Source organism: Erinaceus europaeus, unplaced genomic scaffold (assembly GCF_950295315.1).
Source record: "Erinaceus europaeus unplaced genomic scaffold, mEriEur2.1 scaffold_712, whole genome shotgun sequence".
Taxonomy (NCBI): domain Eukaryota; kingdom Metazoa; phylum Chordata; class Mammalia; order Eulipotyphla; family Erinaceidae; genus Erinaceus; species Erinaceus europaeus.
The window spans coordinates 23,655-46,883 of NW_026648255.1; the positions used below are offsets into that span (position 1 = coordinate 23,655).

Here is a 23,229-nt window from a genome sequence, read left to right on the forward strand (position 1 = left end):
AAATAACAAGGGCAACAAAAGGAAATAAATATTAAAAATAAATAAATAAATAAAAAACTTGTGTTTTGTCTACTTTCAAGAAATGTGAATACTGGCCAAAGTGGCTAGGCTGTAGCTAAGTGGTAGAGCGCATGCTCATGTATGAGGCTTGGGTTCCATCAGAAGAGAGAGAGAGGGAGATGTGAATACATATTTAGGCACTCAGGGGCTTCACAGATCCAAGATGACTTAAACAAAGATTTTTTAATTACTAATTTACAAAATTATAAAATAATGAGCCAGGTGGTGGTGCATCTGGTTGCATGCCAGTGTTACAATGTGCAAGGACCTGGGTTTGAGGCCCCAGTCCCCACCTGCAGGGGGAAAGCCCCTTAATATGCACCACCAGAGGCTGAGTTCAAGTGGTGAAGCAGTGTTTCAGGTGTCTGTCTCTCTCTGCCACCCCCTTCCCTCTCGATTTCTGGCTGTCTATCCAATAAATGAAGATAATAAAAATATTCATAAATGGAGTAGGGCACCAAAGTAAAAATCTCTGGGTGGATGATGAAAGTAGATATTCAATTTCACGGGGTGGGGGTGTGTTAATATATACCTTTGGTGGTGGGAATGGTGTTAATATATACTCCTATTAATTTATAGTCTCACAAATCACTATTTAATAAATATGAGGGGGAAGAATGGTTCAAATGTCTCAGAAACTTTTTGATGCACAGACCATAGCTCTGGGTATATATTCGTTCAATCTAAGCACTTAAGTCTTCAAATTGGTAATTAGATTGAATTTTAACAGTGGGCTCAAACTGTTAATACATTTCTAATAATGACTTATTCTTTGAAATATTAAATCTCCTAAAACCTAAGACCAGGGAGAACGGAAGCAACTGGTGGCGTTACTTCATAGTATACAGTCGTATACAAATAATATCAAAGAACCTAAATTATGGTGAGGTCTTGTATGCTACAGCAAATCCTAACAATGGGATTTTCAAAGTTAAACCAATTGTGAAATAATTTGGTTATAGCAATAACCATCTACTGCCTTTTTCTTTTTTTTTCTCTCCAGAGTTCTCACTGGGGTTTGGTGCCAGCACTATGAATCCACTGCTCCTGGAGGCCATTTTCCCCATTTTGTTGTCCTTGTTGTGGTTATAGCTGTTGTTGCTGGTTAGGACAGAGAGAAATCGAGAGGGTATGGGAAGACAGAGAGGAGGAGAGAAAGATAGACACCTGCATCCCCACTTGCAAAGCGACCCCCCTGCAGGTGGGGAGCTGGGAGCTTGAACCAGGATCCTTACGCAGGTCCTTGTGCTTTAAGCCATGTGTGCTTAACCCATCCAGCCCCCATCTACTGCCTTCGTAAACCCTAAGACAGCAGAAACCGTCCCCTTTCTCTATAAAGCCCAGATTTCTTCCAGTCCTAGGAAGACCTAAAAAGACACCATAAAGTACCTATAGTTTCTACTTAGACCTAGATACCCTCCCTCACCTATTACACGTCCCTCAATCACTCCAAAGCTAACCTTGTTAGACAAAGTAAGGACTACAAAAGCTGAATAAGGGCAAGAGACTGACATACTTTAATGATGACTTTTTTTTGTTATTCCTTTTTTGTTGCCCTTGTTTTTTTTTATTGTTGTTGTTATTGATGTTGTCATTGTTGGATAGGACAGACAGAAATGGAGAGAGGAGGGAAAGACAGAGAGGGGGAGAGAAAGACACCCAAAGACCTGTTTCACTGCTTGTGAAGCGACTCCCCTGCAGGTGGGGAGCCGGAGGATTGAACCGGGATCCTTACACAGGTCCTTGCGCTTTGCGCCACCTGCACCTAACCCGCTGTGCTACCACCTGACTCCCTAATGATGACTCTTCAGTCACTGCTGGGCCACCCCATCAACTGGGGCCCTAGTCATGGAGTCCTGGGATTCCCACACAGACATGATGGGCCTAGACCTCTAACAGACCCTCTCTCCACGGTCACTGGTCATCTCCATCAGGAACAACATAATGGATCCTTTTGTGGGCCCCTATAGGACCTTGTCTTCAATGTGGATCAACAACAGTAGGGACTGGTCCATTCTCTGAAGAGAGGTTGGATAACATACTCTACCTATCACCCGAGGAAGATGGGTCCTGAATTAGTGCAGCCTGGAATGTTCCTAGCCATGACCACAGAATTCCAGCTCAGATCTACAGGGATGCAGGGGTTACATAGGCTCCTAAACTGAATATGGGCCCCAGATCAAATTGATGGGGTTTACAGTCAATATTTATACTTTTCCCATATTTGGGAGCTACTCTCTTCCCTGATCCAGCTTTCTAGTCCTTTTCCCAACTATGACACCATCTCCCCAGACAATAACTTGGGTCCACTTGCATATCAGTTATCAGGCTCAGGCAAAAACTAGTCATGGCCCCTTGGAATATACCTAAAATAGACCTACAGCTTTTTTCAAAATGGAGACCCCAAATCTTCATCTACAATATTCTTGCCTTTCGGTTCATGATCAGTCAACAATTTGTTTTGCTTTATATCTTAACTCTTTTTCAGTCACCAGGTTCCAGATGATACCATGATGCCAACCTGACTTTCCTGGGCAGGCGACCCCGCCAATGTGTCCTGGAGACCCACCTCCCCAGAGCCCCACCCCACTAGGGAAAGAGAGAGACAGACTGGGATTATGGATCCACCTGTCAATGCCCATTTTCGGCAGGGAAGCAATTACAGAAGCCAGACTTTCCACAATGATCCTGGGTCCACATTCCCAGAGGGATAAAGAATAGGAAAGCTCTCAAGGGAGAGGATGGGATACGGAGTTCTGGTGGTGGGAATTGTGTGGAACTGTACCCCTCTTATCCTATGGCCTTGCCAATGAGGGGTATAGTTCCAAGCCATTCCCACCACCAGAGTTCTATGTCTCCATAGCCCTCCAGTGGAAACTGCAACAGTTCTCCCAATGTCACAGATATAGTTGACTCTGTACATCTATATTCCTATATATTTTTTGCTCATTTTTATTGCCTACAGTCATGCTTTCACTTCCCTTTTTTTTTTTTTTAATGCTAAGGTCTTGTACATGTGCAATACCAATATCCCTGAAGCAACACTTTCTTTCTTTTATTCTTTTCTTTTGCCTCCAGGGTTATCGCTAGGGCTTGGTATTGGCACTACAAATCCACTGCTCCTGTTGTTTTATTGGATAGGCTAGAGAGAAACTGAGAGAGGAGGGGAAGATAGAGAGGGGGAGAGAAAGATAAACACTTGCACACCTGCTTTACCACTTGTGAATCGATCCCCCTGCAGATAGGGAGCCAGGGGCTCAAACTGGGATCCTTGCATGGGTCCTTGTGCTTTGCACCATGTGTGTTTAACCTGCTGTGCTAAGCCCAGCCCCCAGGCTTCTTTACTATGCAGATGGATACTCACATCAGCAGGACAATAGTGTTGGGGAGCCCCAACTAGGGAATTCTAAGCTAGAAGGTTCACAGAGAGGAGTCTCTTCTGAAGAACCTTTCTTCCTGTTTGTAGTTTTAATAGTCTCTTATCCCGCCATCATCAAAGGGGAGAAAGAATGATTCGCTTGACACTACAATACATTACACTGCAATACATTAGGAGAGATCTCCTGGTGACAGAATGAAAATCATTTTGCCTTTGGCTTGGGAGCACCTCCTTTTTTGTTTTTTAATGGTTATTTTCTTTTATTTTCCCTTTTGTTGCCCTTGTTTTTTATTGTTGTTGTAGTTATTATTGCTGTTATTGATGTCATCGTTGTTAGATAGGATAGAGAGAAATGGAGAGAGGAGGGGAAAACAGAGAGGGGGAGAGAAAGACAGACACCTGCAGACCTGCTTCACCGCTTGTGAAGCGACTCTCCTGCAGGTGGGGAGCTGAGGGCTTGAACCGAGATCCTTACACCGGTCCTTGTGCTTTGCACCACCTGTGCTTAACCCGCTGCGCTACCGCCCGACTCCTGGGAGCACCTCCTCTTGACAACAGAATCACACATACGTTTTTAGTAGGCCGAATATTCAAACTTTGTTGACAATGCCACTGAAGCCGCCTTTAGATCAGCCCAGTGGATAGAAAAGAAAACAGTCTGAGCAGTTAAGAATCTTAACAAACATTTCATTAATACACGCTGTTATATTTCTTGGATGTAAGTGGTGAGATACCGCCCTGTGCTCATGACATTGCAAGTGCTCGAGTCCTTGGCATCTATGTCACAGCCCCCAGCTCTGGTAACACAGCCAGGCTTACTGGCTCTTCCCTGTCCTTGGGTTCCTGTAACCAATTCTGGACACTCATTGTTACTACACAGTAGGGACTCTCTAGAATTAAGCCAGAACAGAGGAAAGCTGACCAAAAGGAGACCTAACACTTTGTTTTTACGGAGTTGCATGTTCCACTTCTCAGCAGGAAGGACTGGAGATCTTCAGGATGAGCACAGAGATTCCCACTGCCGGAATATTCGGAATACCTTCCTTGATTTTTCAGACAGGTTCTGGATGGGAAAGATTGTTAGAAATAAAATTCTTCTACAGAGGGGTGGAGGGTAGATAGCATAATGGTCATGCAAACACACTCTCATGCCTGAGACTCCAATATCCCAGGTTCAATCCCCCACACCACCATAAGCCAGAACTGAACAGTGTTCTGGTTGAAAAAAAAAATCTCCTATAGAGATAGGAGGTGGATAAGCTTGCAGGCTTGGCCTGTAAATTTCTCCTGTCATCCATCATGTAGAGAGCGCTAGGACTGAGTAAAACAAGTCAACTTTATACTGTGCAATCTAGACTTAATATGCACCTAAAGCCAGACTAAAAATCACAAAGTCCAGGAAGTGAAATGTTCTATCCCTGAGCTCTACACCCAAAAAACCCTCTGCTCTACTGTCAAACCACTGCCAACACACTCATGATTCCTAATCATGATTCCTAAATTATAACTGCTATCTTAACTATTTTAACTATTTCTTACATTCAGGGATTCACATTTACATGATGCCTATGTGAAGGCAACTGTACAAATCTGAGGACTCAGATGGTGCTCAAGGACCCAGGTTCAAGCCCCCAGTCCCCATCTACAAAGGAGAAAACCTCATGAATTTTTAAGTAGATCTGCATATTTTTCCTCTCCCTCTCTACTCCCTCTACTAAAAAAGTACAGTACAAGGCCAGCTATATAACTAAGTTAAATGACACATGAAGAGTTTAAACTGTGAGCCTGGTATTCTTAGTTGAATAACTGAGCCAGTAGCTCGAGCAGGAAGAATCCCACAGCCTTTGCTCATGCCTAAAAAGTGATGCAAGCTTTTTGAGAAATAATGCAAATCATTAAAAGATAAAAGTTCTCATTAAATTAAACACTTGGTTCTCTAAGAGTCACTGTGAAGGGAACAGGTGGTGGCACACACAGCTAAGTGCAAACAAGACAGTGCACATAGACCTGGGTTCTCATTCTCTCCCCGCCCTCCCCAACCCCTTAGAGGGGAAAAATTAACCCGGGGGTGGAGAAATCATGCCTGTGTGAGGTTCTGGCCATGTTAAACAATGATAGTAAGTCCCACGGAGGAAAAGTTTGAGCTCTTACTGATGACTAAGGGGAATTCAGTTAAAATGTAATGACAAAGTTGAAAGAAACTTAAGTGGAAAAAAACAGCATCAATGTTTTTTTTTTTTTTTTTTCTGACATCAAGTTCCTCTACCACAGCCTTTGTAAATTTTGTATTTCCAACTAGAGCACTTGTAGAAAAGCTAAAAGGCTAGCTACTGTGGTTAGGGAGCTGGGGCCGCCAGCACAGTGCATGCTTTGCAAATCTGAGGCCCCAGGTTTGACCCTTGGCATTGAATATGGACAGTGATGCTTTCGTCTCTGTCTCTCCCTCTCTCTCTCAAACACACACACATACACTTTCTCATTAAGAGAAGGAAAGAGAGAGAGAGAAAATAAACATTAAAAAAAAAAAAAAGTACGTAACGAGATGTCATGGTGGTGGCGCACCTGATTGAGTGCACATGTTACAATGTGCAAGGTCCCCACTGGCAGGGGGAAAGCTTTACAAGTGGTAAAGCGGGGCTGCAGGTGTCTTTCTGTCTATCTCTGTCTCTAGCTCTCCCTTCCCTCTCAATTTCTGGCTATCTCTTATCCAATAAAGATTTTTTAAAATCCTGGACGTGGGAGTCGGGCGGTAGCACAGCAGGTTAAGCGCAGGTGGCGCAAAGCACAAAGCACAAGGATCCCGGTTCGAGCCCCCAGCTCCCCACTTGTAGGGGGTTGTTCACAGGCGGTTAAGCATGTCTGCAGGTGTCTCCCCTCCCTCCGTCTTCCCCTCCTCTCTCTGTTTCTCTCTGTCCTATCCAACAACAATGACATCAACAACAACAACAATAATAACTACAACAAGGGCAACAAAAGGGAATAAATAAATATTTTTTTAAAAATCCTGGATGCAGGGCCAATTATGAGATCACCTTGTTAGTATGACAGTGACAAAGGACAAGCAGTAAATATTGAATCTTGCCAGTACACTATTTCAGGATCTAGGCAGAGAGAATTTATGGGCAAAGATAAATCCAATCTCTTCAGTTTGACAAGTGGTGAAATCTTTGACTTCAGATACCTTCTTCTTAAATCTCTATGCAGTTTATTTATTTTGGAGAGACAGAGAGAAATTGGGAGGGGTGGGAGAGATTAAGAGGGTGAGAGAGGAAGAGACAGAGAGACACTTGCAGCACCGCTTTACCACTTGTGAAGTTTCCTCTCTGCAGGTGGGGACTGGGGGCATCAACCTGGGTCCCTGCACATTGTAATGTGTGCGCTCAACCAGGTGTGCCACCACCTGGCCCCTCAGATATCTTCCTATATTTCCCATTGGTTCTTTTTAAGAATTTATTTATTTATTAATAAAGATTGGAGGAGAGAGAAAGAACCAGACATTACTCTGGTTCATGTGCTGCCGGGGATTGAACTCGGGACCTCATGCTTGAGAATCCAATGCTTTATCGACTGCACTACCTCCTAGACCATGTTTTTTTTTTCTTCTTGTCTTTCCTTTTTTTTTTTTTTAATATTTATTTACTTATTTATCCCCTTTTGTTGCCCTTGTTTTATTGTTGTAGTTATTATTAATGTCATTGTTGGATAGGACAGAGAGAAATGGAGAGAGGAGGAGAAGACAGAGGGGGAGAGAAAGATAGACACCTGCAGACCTGCTTCACTGCTTGTGAAGCGACTTCCCTGCAGGTGGGGGGCCAGGGGCTCGAACCAGGATCCTTAAGCTGGTCCTTGTGCTTTGTGCCACCTGCGCATAACCCGCTGCGCTACCACCCGATTCCCTTCTTTTCTTTTCTTCTGTTTCCTTTCTTTCTTTCTTTCTTTCTTTTTTTTCTCTTTTCAATAATTTATTTACTTATTCATGAGAAAGACAGGCAGAGAGAGAGAATGAACCAGAGACATCACTCTGGTACATGTGCTGCCAAGGATTGAACTCAGGACCTCAGGGCTGAGAATCCAATGCTTTATCCACTGCACCACCTCCCGGACCACTCTTTCTCTCTTTCTTACCAGAGTACTGATTAGCAATGGCTTATAGTGGTGCTGGAAGTTGATTCTGGGACTTTGAAGTTTTGGGCATATAAGTCTTTTTGCGTAACTAATGCCATTTCCTTGACTCTTTCTATATTTCAAATAGGAAAAATGAAGTTATTTTTCTTTAAAAGAAAAAATAACACCTTGGAATAAACCTTCATTTACATAAGGTTACAAAGGTTTATTCATGGGCTTTTGGCATCACCATAATTCCCAGTAGTGGAATCCTGAAGCTTTTCTTTTTCTTTTGCTTTGTCACTGAAAAGAACAGAAGCCAGAAATTATTTCATTCACCAGGGAAGCCACAGGGCAAATCTGGGAATAAGTCAGCACCAGAAAGGGAACCCAGTGCATATGACTCCCTAGTGCCCATCCCATCACTTCCTTCCTTCAGAGAACAAACGCTTGATGACTGGCTTTTACACATTTTGTCAGAAATGTGCTCTTAACTATGTGTTTAACCATCGGCCATCACTTCAGTGATGACTAGCCAAGATCTGGTGCATGAAGCTGGGCTCATTCTGGGGCTGTGGAACAGAGCGAGGCAGTGTGTGCACAAAGTGAGGAATGAAACTGTTGTCTGGATGTCAGCGCTCTAGAGAGCAGACAGCTCATCTACTTCTGTGTCTGTACCTCTTTTCCTCTTTGAGGCATTTTGGTTGAGAAGGCCAAGGCTTTACTAGAATCTGATGGAATACCACATGGTAAATGTCAGGAAGGTGCACTGGTCCCTTGCCTGGACTCTAGGATGAAACCTGACTTAGAAAAACCTGAGGGTAGACAGGGATGCTGGTCACAGCACCATCCTCACCCTGTGAGTAGCACAGGGCCATCCTCACCCTGTGAGCACGCGCACACACACGCGTGCGCGCGCACACACACACACACACACACACGCACACACGAGCATGCACACACTCCAGCATGCACACACACGAGAACGCAGATGCATGCACGCACAGACGCACACAAGCACGCACAGACACATGCACACAAGCACGAGCGCACCCCCTGCTCCCCAGCTTATCTCACCAAGGAGTTGGTATCCGCTGGCTGATGGGACTGTCTGTGGGCCAAGAGCAGGTTCAGCACCAGCTTCCAGCCTGGCTCCGCTGGGGGGCTGGCTTCCACCTCGCTGCCACCATTCTCCCTGTTTTCTTCATCAACTGTGATGTTCACCCATGGACACCAGTCTCTATGCTGAGAGGTGGGATCAAAGAAGCTTCGGGAAGATGTGTCCTGGGGGTGGTGGTGGTGGTCTTGTTAATGAAGGGCAGAAGCTATGTCAGGTCACAGAGATGCTGCTATTGTGGGCTGTTCAGCCCAGAATCTCCTAACCACCAACCTCTCTTGACACTGTTCTTTAAATTCTGTCTACATATTTCCCTCAGTGTTAACATTCTCTCACTCCCTTCATGTAAAATAAACTATACCCCATCAACTCTGTCCTAACAACACGGATGTCCCGTGTGCCTGAAGTATTTTATCTAATTAAATTATTATTATTATTATTGTTTCTATCAGATTAGTGCTCAGCTCTAGTTTATGGTGGTGTGTGTGTGTGGAGGGGGTTGAACCTGGGATTTTAGAGCCTCAGGCATGCAAGAGTTTTTGCATAATGATTATGCTATTACCCCATTCTGTATCTGAAAATAATTACTACCTCTCTACAATTTATTCCAAAGAAACTAATGATAAAACACTTGGCTGCTCCCCCACACACACACACACACACTTTGGTCACCTGTCTTATCTTTGTACTATTCACATGATCTACTTGGAGCCATGGGATGCCAGTGCAAGGCTCAGGCCCGCTGCTCTGTGCCGTACAGCAAGGGCCCAGTGAGCTATTGGGCGCTGTACACGTAAAGGTGAACTCACTCACCGAGCTGCTGGAGGAGCAGAGGCGAGCTCGTTTGGCTTTCCGGAGGGGGCTGGATGGCACTTCCAGGCCAGTGGTGTCTCCTGTTCCCATGCTTCGGGTCACTGGGCGGCTCCTGGTGGTGGGGCTGGCCGCCTCTGGGTCAGGACGGTCCAGTGGATTGGAAGAGTCCCAGCTTCGAGATCGGGAGACAATGGGGCCTGGGCTCCTTTCAGCCTTAGGGAAAGAGGAGATGATACTAATGGTTATGGGCCGGAGAAACATTTCTAGAAGCAGGTAAAAACTGTACTTTTGGGGGAAAGGGTGTTGGTGTACCCTGTTAAGTGCAAGGACTGAGGTTTAGGCCTCTGCTACCCTACCTGCAGGGGAAAAGCTTCACAAACCATGAAGCAGGTCTGTAGGTATCTTTTCTCTCTCTCTCTCTCTGTCTATTGCTCCCACCCTAATTTCTCTCTGTCCTACCAAATAAAAAATGGAAAGGAAGAAAATGGCTGCCAGGAGCAGTGGATTTGTAGTGCTAGCACCGAGTCCCAGCAGCAACCCTGGTGGCAATTAAAAAAAGAAAGAAAGAGAGAGAAAGAAAGAAAACCTGAATCTTTTCTAGTTTACACTGTAAGGATTTGATTTCCCAGCTACCTGCAGAACTAAGCTCTTCAGAGAATATTGAGCTTCTAAACAAAATAATCAACTTGGTGAGTGGCTTTGTCACAATATGTGATGGGGACCGGGAAGTGGCATACCAGCTGAGTACACACATTATTATGCACAAGGTCCTGGGTTTGAGCCCCTGCTCCCCACTTGCAGGGGGAAAGCTTCACGAATGGTAAAGCAGGTCTATAGGTGTTTCTCTCTTTCTCTTTCTGTCTCCCTCTCCCTCTCAAATTCTGTCTTATCTAATAAAAAAAGGCGGGGAAAGAAATGATCACCAAGAATGGTGAATTTATTCAGGCACTGAGCCCCAGTGACAATCTTGGTGGCAATGGGTAAAAAAAGAAAAAGAAAACACTAAGTGGTATTTTAAAAAATATTTATTTATTTCCTTTTTGTTGCCCTTATTGTTTCCATTGTTGTTGTAGTTACTATTGTTTTTTTTTAATATTTATTTTATTTATTTATTCCCTTTTGTTGCCCTTGTTGTTTTATTGTTGTAGTTATTATTGTTGTTGTTGTTGGATAGGACAGAGAGAAATGGAGACAGGAGGGGAAGACAGAGAGGAGGAGAGAAAGACAGACACCTGCAGACCTGCTTCACTGCCTATGAAGCGACTCCCCTGCAGGTGGGGAGCCGGGGTTCGAACCGGGATCCTTATGCCGGTCTTTGTGCTTTGCACCACCTGCGCTTAACCCTCTGTGCTACAGCCTGACTCCCTGTAGTTACTATTGTTATTGATGTCTTTGTTGGATAGGACAGAGAGAAATGAAGAGAGAAGGGGAAGACAGAGAGGGGAGAGAAAGACACCTGCAGACCTGCTTTACCACTTGTGATGCGACTCCCCTGCAGGTGGGAAGCCAGGGGCTCGAACTGGGATCCTTATGCCGGTCCTTGTGCTTTGCGCCACGTGCACTTAACCCGCTGCGCTACCGCCCGACTCCCGGTATTTTTTTTTTTTAATATTTATTTATTCCCTTTTGTTGCCCTTGTTGTTTTATTGTTTTAGTTATTGTTGTTGTTACTGATTCATTGTTGTTGGATAGGACAGAGAGAAATAGAGAGAGGAGGGGAAGACAGAGAGGAGGTCAGAAAGACACCTGCAGACCTGCTTCACTGTTTGTGTAAGGTGGGGCCCCCTGAAGGTGGGGAGCAGGGAGCCTGAACCAGGATCCTTATGCCGATCCTTGCGCTTTGCTCCACCTACGCTTAACCCACTGCACTATTGCCTGACTCCCCCCCCCCCTTTTTTTTTTTTAAATTCTGTATTGTAGAGCAGAGCAGTTCAGGTAAGATCTGGGTTGCAAAAACTGATTTTGGACTTGTCTTTTTTGTTTTTAATAATCATTTTAGGATGATGATGATAATTTTATTTTTACCAAAGTACTGCTCAGCTCTGGCTTATGGTGGTGCAGGGGATTGAATCTAGGACTTTGAAGCCTCAGGGATGAGGGTCAATTTGCATAACCATCACGCTATCTACCTCTACCCCTATGCAGTATTCTAATCAGTGTGGACAGAGGTGAAGCCTACCCACATAAGTTCATCTCCAACTTCTCCATCCACAACACTTTTTTTTTGCCTCCAGGGTTATTGCTGGGGCTCAGTGCCTACACTATGAATCCACTGCTCCTGGAGGCTATTTTTTCTCTTTTGTTGCCCTTGTTGTTTATCATTGTTGTTGTTATTGCCCTCATTGTTGTTGGATAGGACAGAGAATAATCGAGAGGGGAAGGGAAGACAGAGGGGGGAGAGAAAGATAGACAGACACCTGCAGACCTGCTTCACCGCCACGTGCGCTTAACCAGCTGCGCTACCACCTGGCCTACCAATCCACAACACTTTCAAACAGTCCACCTCAATGAAGCCAACGGAGTCGATACCTGCTCCAAGCCTGGGGAAAATGTGGTGTCCTGGCTCCTCGTCATCATCCTCCGAGGAGACTCAGGCACCAGAAGGAAGCGCTCTGAGCGCCCATCAGGTCCTGAGCTGGGGGAGCTGGTCAGGCCAAATGATGCATCCAGGTCAGTCATGGATGACTCGAGCTGCTGGAAGCCCCACAGCCCTACCTTCCTCGTACACTGTGCACATGTTATCAAGGAGAGTTGCAGGGGCTCTAAGGAAGAGCTGGGGAAGAAGCGAAAAGAACATGAGTTTTCTCAAAGCGCAGTTTCTCAGGGAGTAAGTGTAAGGATCTGTGACTATGCTCTGTCTCATCCAAAGAATGTCTGGCACAGCCCAGTGGGCCAGGAGTCACATCTGCTCAGGGCCCTGTTCTCTGATCTCAGGAGTCCAAGTTAACTATCTCTTATCTCCTATAAGGATATTTTGGGGGAGAGGAGTAGACAGTGGCACACCCTGTTGGGTACACATGTCACCACGTCCAAGGACTCATGTTTGAGCTCCCACTCCCCACTGTGGACGGGGAAGCTTCATGAGTAGTGAAGCAGGGCTGCAGGCATCTGTTTCTCTCTTCCCCTCTTTTCTTTTAATTAAAAAAAAAAATTATTATCTTTATTTATTGGATAGAGATAGCCAGAAATCAAGAGGGAAGTGGGTGGTAGAGAGGGAGAGAGATAGAGACACCTGCAGCACTGCTTCGACAGTCGCAAAGCTTTCCCCCTGCAAGGTGGGGACTAGGGGCTCGAACCTGGGTCCTTGCACATTGCAATACATGCGCTCAACCAGGTGCACCACCACCCAGCTCCTTCTCCTCTTCTCTATCTCACCTCCCCTCTCAATTTCTCTCTGTCCTATCAAATAATACAAAAAAATTTTAAAGCCCCACAATTATGGACATCTAATTTTGGACAAGGGGATCCAAACTATTAAATAGAGAAGGGAGAGTCTCTTCAATTAATGTTGTTGGAAAAATTGGGTTGAAACACGCAGAAGCATGAAACCAAACAACCATATTTTACCACACACAAAAGTAAACTCCAAAGAGATCAAGGGCTTGGATGTTAGACTAGAAACTACCAACTAATTTAGAGGAAAATACTGGCAGAAGAACTCTTTTCCATCGAAATTTTACATGCATCTTCAATGACACACAAGGCCAATTGCAAGGAAGACAAAGACAAAAATAAACCAATGAGACTATATCAAATTGAAAAGTTTCTGGGGTGGGGAGATAGGATGATGGTTATGCAAACAGACTCTCATGCCTGAGGCTCCTAAATCCCAGGTTCAATCCCCCGCACCACCATAAGCCAGAGCTGAGCAGTGCTCTGGTGTTTCTGTATGTCTCTCTCTCTCTGAATCTCTCTTAAAAATAAAATATTAAAAAAAAAAAAGTTTCTGCACAGGGAGTTGGGCAGTAGTGCAGCAGGTTAAACGCACATGGTGCAAAGCGCAATGATCGGTGGAAGGATCCCGGTTAGAGCCTCAGGCTCCCCACCTGCAGAGAAGTAGCTTCACAAGTGGTGACGCAGGTCTGCAGGTGTCTATCTTTCTCTCCCCGTCTCTGTCTTCTCCTCCTCTCTCTATTTCTTTCTTTCCTATCCAACAATAATGATATCAATAATATCTACAACAATAAAACAAGGGCAACAAAAGGGAATAAATAAATATAAAAAAATAAAATAAAATAAATTTCTGCACAGCAAAAGAAACAAGGGACTCACAGACTGGGAGAAGATCTTTACATGCCATATATCAGACAAAAAGGCTAACAACCAAAATATATAAAGAGCTCCCCAAGCTCAGCAATACAAAAACAAATGGTCGACCCCACCCAATGGGGAAAGGTTATGAACAGAATATTCACCACAGAAGAGATCCAAAAGGCCAACACACATGAAAAAATGCTCCAAGTCTTTGTCAGAGAAATGCAAATAAAGACAACAATGAGATACCATTTCACTCCTGTGAGAATGTCATACATAGAAAAGGTAACAGCAGCAAATGCTGGAGAGCTTGTGGGGACAAAGGAACCCTCCTGCACTGCTGATGGGAATGTAAATAGGTCCAACCCCTGTGGAGAGCAGTCTGGAGAACTCTCAGAAGGATAGAAATGAACCCACCCTATTACCTGGCAATATATCTTGGGGATATATCCCAAGGAATTAAACACACTCATCCAAAAAAGATCTCTTTTCACTTATATTCATAGCAGTACAATTTGTAATAGTCAAAACCTGGAAGCAACCTAGGTGTCCAACAACAGATGAGTGGCTGAGAAAGTTGTGGTATATATACACAGTGGAATACTACTCCTCAGCTTTTAAAAATGGTAATTTCAACTTCTTCACTTCATCTTGGATGGATCTTGAAGGAATCATGTCAAGTGAGATATGCCATAGAGAAAAGGGTGAATATGGGATGATCTCACTCATGGATAAAAATTGAAAAATAAGAACAGAAAGGGGAAGCACAAAACAGAAATGAACTGAGTGTGGTGTATTGCACCAAAGGAAAAGACTAGAGGTGGGGGGGGGGGTGGTTAGGTCCTTGTGAATGATGGTGGAGGAGGACCTAGCCTGGGGGTGAGAGTGTGTTGCAGAAAACTGTGACATTTTACACATGTATCAACATCTGTATGTACTGTAAATCATTAATCCCCTCAATAAAAATAAATAAAATTTAAAAAGGAAAAAATGGTGTGCAGGCAACAAGCTCCAGTGATAACCCTGGTAGTGATTTGAAAAAAAAAAAAGTCTATCTTGTGAGGCCAGGTAGTGGCACTCTCAGTAGAGGCTACATTTTACAACACACAAAGGCCTGGGTTTAGGCTTCTGCTCCTCACCTGCAGGGAGGGTTTCACAAGTGGTGAAGTAGTGCTGCAGGTATATTTTTCTTTCTTCCTTCCCTCTCAATTTCTTTTTTTTTTTTTTTTTTTAAGATTTTATTAATGAGAAAGATAGGAGGAAAGAGAGAAAGAACCAGATATCATTCTGGTACATGTGCTGCTGGGGACTGAACTCGGTACCTCTTGCTTGAGAATCCAGTGCTTTATTCATTTCACCACCTCCTGGGTCACTCAATTTCTGTCTTTATTCAGTTAAAGAGAGAGAGAATATATTTGGCTGTTGGTGTGTTCTCTTTGGCAAAACTGCTTTAAATGACTACTTTATAAATTTCTCCTAAAATACCTTTTAACTGAAAATTATTCCAGGGGCTGGGTCATGGCAAAACTGGTTAAAGTACACAAAGACCCAGGTTCTAGTCCCCATCTGCCTGCAAGGGGAAACTTCATAAGTGGTGAAGCAGTACTGTAAGTATCTCCTCCTCTACCCTCCCCTCTCAATTATTCTCTGCCATATACACTAAAATTAAAAAAAAAATTAAAATTATCCAAAAGAATGTGAATATCCAAGATATTAACCCCCCCCCCAAAAAAAAAAGCATATGTAAGATAAGTCAAGGGCAGGGACAGATAGCATAACAGTTATGTTAACAGACTCTATTGCCTGAAGCTCCAAAGTCCCAGGTTCTATCCCCTATACCATCATAAGCCAGAGCTGAGCAGTGCTCTGATGGGGGGAGGGGGGGAGACTTAATAAAATAAATAAAACAAAATATTTTTTTAAAAAAATAAAGTAAATCAAGAATGGTTCTGACTGTCTTCTGTCTCAGAGGCAGCAGAGACCAGGAGTAGTAGCTGTAATGGAAGACCCACAAGGGGGCTCAGAAAGCTCCAATTGGTATTTTCTTTGGTACTTTTTTTTTTTTTTCTTCAGGGTTATTGCTGGGCTCGGTGCCTGCACCATGAATCCACCGCTCCTGGAGGCCATTTTTTCCCCCTTTTGTTGCCCTTGTTGTTGTAGCCTCGTTGTGGTTATTATTATTGCCCTTGTTGACGCTATTCGTTATTGGATAGGACAGAGAGAAATGGAGAGAGGAGGGGAAGACAGAGTGGGGGAGAGAAAGATAGACACCTGCAGACCTGCTTCACCGCCTGTGAAGAGACTCCCCTGCAGGTAGGGAGCCGGGGGCTCGAACCGGGATCCTTACGCCGGTCCTTGCGCTTTGCACCACATGCGCTTAACCCACTGTGCCACCGCCCGACCCCCTCTTTGGTACTTTTTAATCAATTAAACTGTTTCTTCTTTCTTTCTAAAAAATAGAAAGGAGCTTCATGGGAATACCAGTCTCAATTGGGGAGCAACAGTAAAAGAAATAAAGTGCAGGTGTGCTCAAGAGCTAAAACCAGAGTTGAGTTCTAATTCTGATTTTATTACTGATTCCTGATGTCTCCCCTCCATCTTTTTTCACGCTTGGTCTCTCTCATACCAAGCACCATGGGATCTCCAACGCTCTGAGTCACTGATGTGTATGGGCGTGTGACTCTGTGACAGTTCACACCGCCCAGGTTAATTACTGACTCACCTGCATGCCCAGCCGCAGAGAGAGAGAATACAGGCAGTGATGTGGACTTGGATATCTGAGCTTAGTTTGGTTGTAGTTTGTTTCTCATCGCCTTGGCCATCAAGCTCATCTTCAAGCAGGTGTAGGAGAAGACTGATCTTGTCTTCTGTTAAGCACTGCAAATGAACCGAGATAAAATACTTAAAACTATTATGGAATGAAAAGTTATGATAATGGTGTAACATAAATGGCACATGGCAAAAATAAGGAGAGACAAAGCATGAAGACAATCCTCTTCATTAGAGAAGAACTGTACTCCCAGGACAGAGCTAAGGTATTACACAGAAGCTTTCTGAACTGCCTTCGATTTGCTGATTTTAAAAGCTGATCATCAAAGTGTCCTGTATTGCCAAATCTTTTCTCGGCACTAAACTTGTTTTCAATTTATCACTTGCAGATTTCTCCCCTGAAACAAGTAAACTTCAAACTCAAGTAATGAAAACAGATCGCTGTTTATGTCTTGGCATGACAATGAGTTTACTTTTCAAGAGAACAGAGCTTACCACAATCTTTGCTTTTAGTTTAAAAATAAAAAAATTGACAGGGTGAAAAAGCATATGCTTTGGCTAGGAAAAGGGTGATATTTGTAACAGATATCAAAGGGTAACAGTTTGGTGTTGAAATTTACAAGTTTTTCAACCTGAAGAAGCAAAATAATAACTTATATTCTCTTTTCTTTTTTTTAAACCAGAGCACTGCTCAGCTTTGGTTGATGGTAGTACAGGGGATTGAACCTAGCACTTTGGAGCCTCAGGCATGAGAGTCTCTTTGCATAACCGTTATGCTATCTACTCCTACCCATAACCTCTATTTACTTTTTTTTGTTGTTGGGTTTTTTTTTTCCTTTTTGTATTGTTGTAGTTGTTGTCATCGTTGTTGTCATTGTTGAATAGGACAGAGAGAAATGGAGAGAGGAGGGGAAGACAGAGAGGGGAAGAGAAAGATAAGACACCTGCAGACCTGCTTCACTGTTTATGAAGTGACTCCCCTGCAGGTGGGGAGCCGGGGGCTCAAACTGGGATCCTTACACTGGTCCTTGCACTTCGCGCCCCATGAGCTTAACCCTCTGCACTAATGCCCGACTCCCTAACTTCTATTTTCTTTTTTTTTTTTTAAGATTTAAAAAAAATATTTATTTTATTTTCCCTTTTGTTGCCCTTATTGTTTAACATTGTTGTGGTTATTGATGTGGTTGTTGTTGGATAGGACAGAGAGAAATGGAGAGAGGAGGGGAAGACAGAGAGGGAGAGAGAAAGACAGACACCTGCAGACCTGCTTCACCGCCTGTGAAGTGACTCCCCTGCAGGTGGGGAGCCTGCAGCTCAAACTGGGATCCTTATGCGGGTCCTTGAGCTTTGCGCCACGTGCGCTTAACCCACTGTGTCACTGCCCGACTCCCAACTTCTATTTTCTATGATAAAGTTGATCTATGTTGAGTACCCAGAGAATGATGAAATGGGATAGTAAGTATTCAGTTTCAGAGTATAAATGGGCCAGATCATTTCAACATTTCTACTCATGAGGCTCTGGGTTTGAGTCCTGGCACCACATGGGAACATCACAGATAGTGCAAGAGGTTTTCATGGACAGTGGAATGGTGCTGTGGTGTCTCTCTTAATCTGTTTTCTTCTTTCTTTCTTTTTTTTCTTTTGTTAATAACCAGGGTTATTGCTGGGGCTTGCTGTTAGCACTACAAATCCACTGCTCCTGGTGGCCTTTTTCTTTCTCTTAATTTTTACTAGATAGGACAAAGAGAAATTGAGAGGCCAGGACAAGATAAAGAAAGAGAAAGAAACATAGATACCCATGGATCTGCTTCACCGTTCGTGAAGTGGACACACTGCAGGTGGGAAGCAGAGGCTTGAACCTGGGTCCTTATGACTGGTAATAAATGCACTCAACCTGGTGGACCACCACTCTGCCTGCCCTCTCTCTTCTGTTTATCTCTCTCCCTCTCTAAAAAAACAAACAAACAAAAACAGGAATACAAAATTGGACCAGAAAGACTGTTCAGTGGTATCACAAATGCCTGAAGTTCTGAAGTCATTCTTTGGTGCTGTATTAAAATTTCCATTTGAAAGGAAGAAATCAGTTTATAGTTTCTCATACTTTCTTTGGATGATGTGCAATTGATCCTAATGAAGTCACATTCAATACTTTTTGCTAAATAGTTTGGGTAATAAATCAAAATAAAATTGATTTTGTATCATTTAAAGGACCACATCGAAAGAGCCAGCAGTGGTGTACTTGGCTGTGTACAGTACAGTGTGCAGAAATCTGGGTTCAAGCCCTTGGTTCCTCATCTGCAGGAGGAAAGCTTCACAAGTGATGAAGCAGGGCTTCAGGTTTCTCTCTGTCTCTTTTCCTCTCTATCTCTCCCACCCCTCTCAATTTCTCTATCTGATAATAAAGCTTTACAAAATTTTCCTATTGTCTTTATTTATTGGATAGAGACAGCCAGAAATTGAGAGGGAAGGGGATGATAGAGAGGAAGAGAGACAGAGACACCTGCAGCCCTGATTCACCACTTGTGAAGCTTCCTCTCTGCAGGTGGGGACCGGGGGCTCAAACTCGGGTCCTTGCACTCGGGTGTGTGCACTTAAGCAGGTGTGTCACCACCTGGCCCCCAATAATAAAGAATTTTTTTTTTGCCTCCAGGGTTATTGCTGGGGCTCGGTGCCTGCACTACGAATCCAGTGCTCCTGGAGGCTATTTTTCTCTTTTTGTTGCTCTTGTTATTGTTGTTATTATTGTTATTCTTATTGCTGTCGTTACTGTTGGATAGGACAGAAAGAAATCGAGAGAGATGGGGAAGACAGAGAGGGGGACAGAAAGACAAGACACCTGCAGACCTGCTTCACTGCTTGTGTAAGGCGGGTCCCCCCAAAGGTGGGGAGGGGAGGCGGGGCTCAAACCAGGATCCTTGTGCCGGTCCTTGCACATTGCACCACATGTGCTTAACCCGTTGCGCTACCGCCTGGCCCCCTAATATTTTTTAAAATCACACCTAAAGTTTCAATAGAGCCCATATACTTAACCTCTGACCTTTCTATTAAGGGTTGAAAAAGGTTGGCTGAGAGACAAATAGGTCTCTGCATTCAACCTGCATCCTTTTGGGATTGAGAGGCCTCATGTAGAAATATTGGTAGCAGCTGTGGAATGGCCAAAATAAACACACCATAGTTTTCAAGTCCTCAGGCTTCAGAGAAGGAAGTTGGAGGTCCAAGTGACAAAGGCTCTGAAAACGATCTAGGAATTCATTAACAAGGACAGTCGGCTCATCCAATGGCAACATTCCGAATCGATCTGTGAACAAGTAAACGGGAAGATTAATGATTATATCTAAAAATCAGCCTCAGTAAAGACTTTTCCGAAGTAGTATGATTCAAACTGAATTTAAAAGACCAACAATAGTATGCAAAATAAAAAGCAAAGTGCCGAAGGAAAATGCATTTGAGTTTCTCTCCTCTCCTCTCCTCTCCTCTCCGGGATCAACTAGGAATACCAAAGGAGACCACCCGGACCAAAATAAGACAGGACTAGAATGACCACAGAAACCCAGTAAATCACCCGTGAGTACAAACACGCGTGGCTGGTGACAGAGAGGAGAGAGGGGCCTAAGGAGAGATTAAGTGACTGCTAACAGTTCCACAGTTTGTCAGTGGAGACACCACCTCCAGTCTGCTCCACCAACAAGGGGACAGCTGAAGGGAGGAAAGGACTCCCCAGAGACTCACCAAGTACAACTCTGAGTCTCCATTGCTACTACCCTCAGAATCTGGAGCAGCAACAGGGAGGGACACCAGGGCACAGAGATCTAACCGGGAAACTCAGGAGAAGACCTATACCTCAGTGGCATAGCTGAAGGGCTGTGAAAGTCTCTTTGCATAACCACTGGATTATCTCTGCCACACCCTGCTTTATCTCTTGGTCAGGTGTCATTGATTAAGCCAAGAAGCCTATTGATAGTTTAAAAGCCTTCAGGCTACCATAGCCTACAGGGGAAAAAAAAAAAGGCTTTTACACCACTGAACTCCAACTCAGGGATTGAAAAACCTCTTAACTTATATAAAATGGTTAAAACAACAAGAAAAAATAATGGAGACTCGAACCAGGACAAGAGTCCAGCTAAAAGTCCTCCAGAGGGCGAAGCACAAAACAACGAGTTCAACATCCAAACATTAGCTAAGGAAATAATAACAGGAGTGAGTAAAGAATTTGAAAAAATTGTAATCAGAACTGCAGGAACAACAAATGAGAATATGGAAGAAAATTCTAATAATCTCATGGTTATTAGAGAGCTGAAAGCTGAAATTGCTGAGCTAAGAAGGCAACTAGCTGAACAAGCTCAAACAGTATCAGAGCAGGGCAACAAAATAGATGAACTCCAGAAAGCAGTAGAGGGCAGAGAGAATAGAATCAATGAGGCTGAAGACAGAATTAGCAAGATTGAAGATGAATTAGAGACAACTAAAGAAGAAGTAAGAGATCTCAAAAAGAGATTAAGAGATGCTGAAAACAACAACAGAGTCCTATGGGATGACTTCAAAAGGAAAATGCATTTGAGGAATTAGTTTCACAGGGCTAGAACAGTCTGCCTGGGAGGGCAATAGCAGAAAATAAGGAGAAAGTGTAGAGAGTCTAGACCACGATTTTATTAATGTGTATGATAAGAAAATATTGAGAGGCTGTCTCTTTTTAATTATTTATTTTTTATTTCCACTAGGGTTATTGCTGGGGCTCAGTGTTACCACTATGAATCCACTGATCCAGGTAGCCATTCCCTAACCTCTCCTTTTTCTCCTTTCTATTTATTATTATTATCATCAATATTATTCTATTTATTATTTGGTAAGACAGAGAGAAATTGGGGGCTGATGGGAGGAGAGGGAGAGAGAAAGAGACACACCTGTTTCACCACTTGTGAATCATCATTCCCACCCCCCGCCGCAGGTGGGGAGCAGGGGCTTAAAGCTGGGTCCTTGTATATAGTAACGTGTTCTATTATACATGCTACTGCCCACCTCCTGTTTTTTTCTCCCCCTTTTTTCTTCTTCTTTTTTTAAAATTTCTTTATTGGGGAATTAATGTTTTACATTCAACAGTAAATACAATAGTTTGTACATGTATAACACTTCTCAGTTTTCCATATAACAATACAACCCCCACTAGGTCCTCTGTCATCCTTCCATCATCTTCTTCTTTTTTTACTGTTGTTGTAGTTATTACTATTGTTGTTATTGATATCATTGTTATTAGATAGGACAGAGAAATGGAGAGAGGAGGGGAAGACAGAGAGGGAGGAGAGAAAGAGAGACACCTGCAGACCTGCTTTACCGCCTGTGAAGCGACTCCCCTGCAGGTGGGGAGCCGGGGGTTTGAACCGGGATCCTTACGCCGGTCCTTGTGCTTTGCTCCACTCTTCTTCTTCTTTTTTTTAAATGAGGAAATGATATTATAGATCACTTGCATTTAGAGATTCAGGGGTCAGTCTAGGTGCAGAGAAACAAGCTTAGAAAACTGAAGTGATCTAAAGTAATAAACCCTGTAATATATCAATGGCCCAAGAAAGAAGAGTATCAGTGTTGTTAAGACTCTTAATGATCAATGAAACCTCCTATGAAAAATAGGATATAATAATATGCAGCCTTAGATTTAGAAAATGAATACAAACTTATAAGGTTAAGTAGAAACCTAGCAGCAGTAATGCATAAGTGTATAAATATGTCAAAACTTATCAAACTATAAACCTACATATGTGCTATTTCATGTCAGGTATGTTTTAATAACTATTAAAAAACAAAACAAAACAAGACAAAAAAAAAGGGAGTCCAGCGGTAGCACAGTGGGTTAAGCGCAGGTGGCACAAAGAGGAAGGACTGGCATAAGGATCTCCGTTCGAGCCCCCAGCTCCCCACCTGGAGGGGAGTCACTTCACAGGCGGTGAAGCAGGTCTGCAGGTGTCTATCTTTCTCTCCCCCTCTCTGTCTTCCCCGCTTCTCTCCATTTCTCTCTGTCCTATGCAACAACAACAACAACAATAACTACAACAATAGAGCAACAAGGGTAACAACAGGGAATAATAAAAAAAAAGATCCTTTTCCAGTGATGCTATTAGCAGGAGCACCATACAGTAACAACACTTCCCCTACCCCATATTGCATCGCCAGCAACCAGATGTTGATTTCTAATCTTCAAGGATCAAACTCTTTGGAGAGTTGGTGATTCCACCTCAGCACTGGGAAAATCAAGTTGGGTTTGGAATATCCTGCTGTTGCTAAAAATTAAATATGCACAGAGCTGGATGTTGGTGCACCCAGTTAAGTGCACACAGTGTGAAGCACAATGACTTTTTATTTGTTACTGTCACCAGGGTTATCACTGGGGCTTGGCAGACGAGAAAGCATCACTCCACAGCCAGGGAGTTCCCTTGGTGCTGTTCACTGTCCAAGGGAGCTATTTCACCAACCCCAGATGACCATCTTTATAATTTTTTTTAAATATGTATTTATTTTTCCTTTTATTGCCCTTGTTGTTTTATTGTTGTAGTTATTATTGTTGTTGTTCTTGATGTCACTGTTGTTGGATAGGACAGAGAGAAATGGAGAGAGGAGGGGAAGACAGAGAGGGGGAGAGAAAGATAAGACACCTGCAGACCTGCTTGTGAAGCGACTCCCCTGCAGGTGGGGAGCCGGGGGCTTAAACCGGGATCCTTACGCCAGTCCTTGCACTTTGTGCCAC

General features: G+C 43.6%; 1 protein-coding gene across 2 annotated transcripts in view; it reads right to left on the reverse strand.

The window, feature by feature from the left end:
- Positions 1-4,105: 4,105 nt before the first annotated feature.
- Positions 4,106-23,229, reverse strand: part of ZC3HC1 (zinc finger C3HC-type containing 1) — a 28,187-nt gene continuing 9,063 nt past the window's right edge. For both annotated transcript variants that reach the window (XM_007524197.3, XM_060184867.1), the window contains 6 exons: positions 19,667-19,794; positions 16,450-16,604; positions 12,003-12,246; positions 9,474-9,686; positions 8,621-8,827; positions 4,106-4,502 (listed from right to left, as the gene is read on the reverse strand). In XM_007524197.3, coding sequence (XP_007524259.1) covers positions 4,434-4,502; positions 8,621-8,827; positions 9,474-9,686; positions 12,003-12,246; positions 16,450-16,604; positions 19,667-19,794 — 1,016 coding nt within the window. In that variant the 3' untranslated portion in view covers positions 4,106-4,433. The remainder of the gene's footprint in view (positions 4,503-8,620; positions 8,828-9,473; positions 9,687-12,002; positions 12,247-16,449; positions 16,605-19,666; positions 19,795-23,229) is intronic.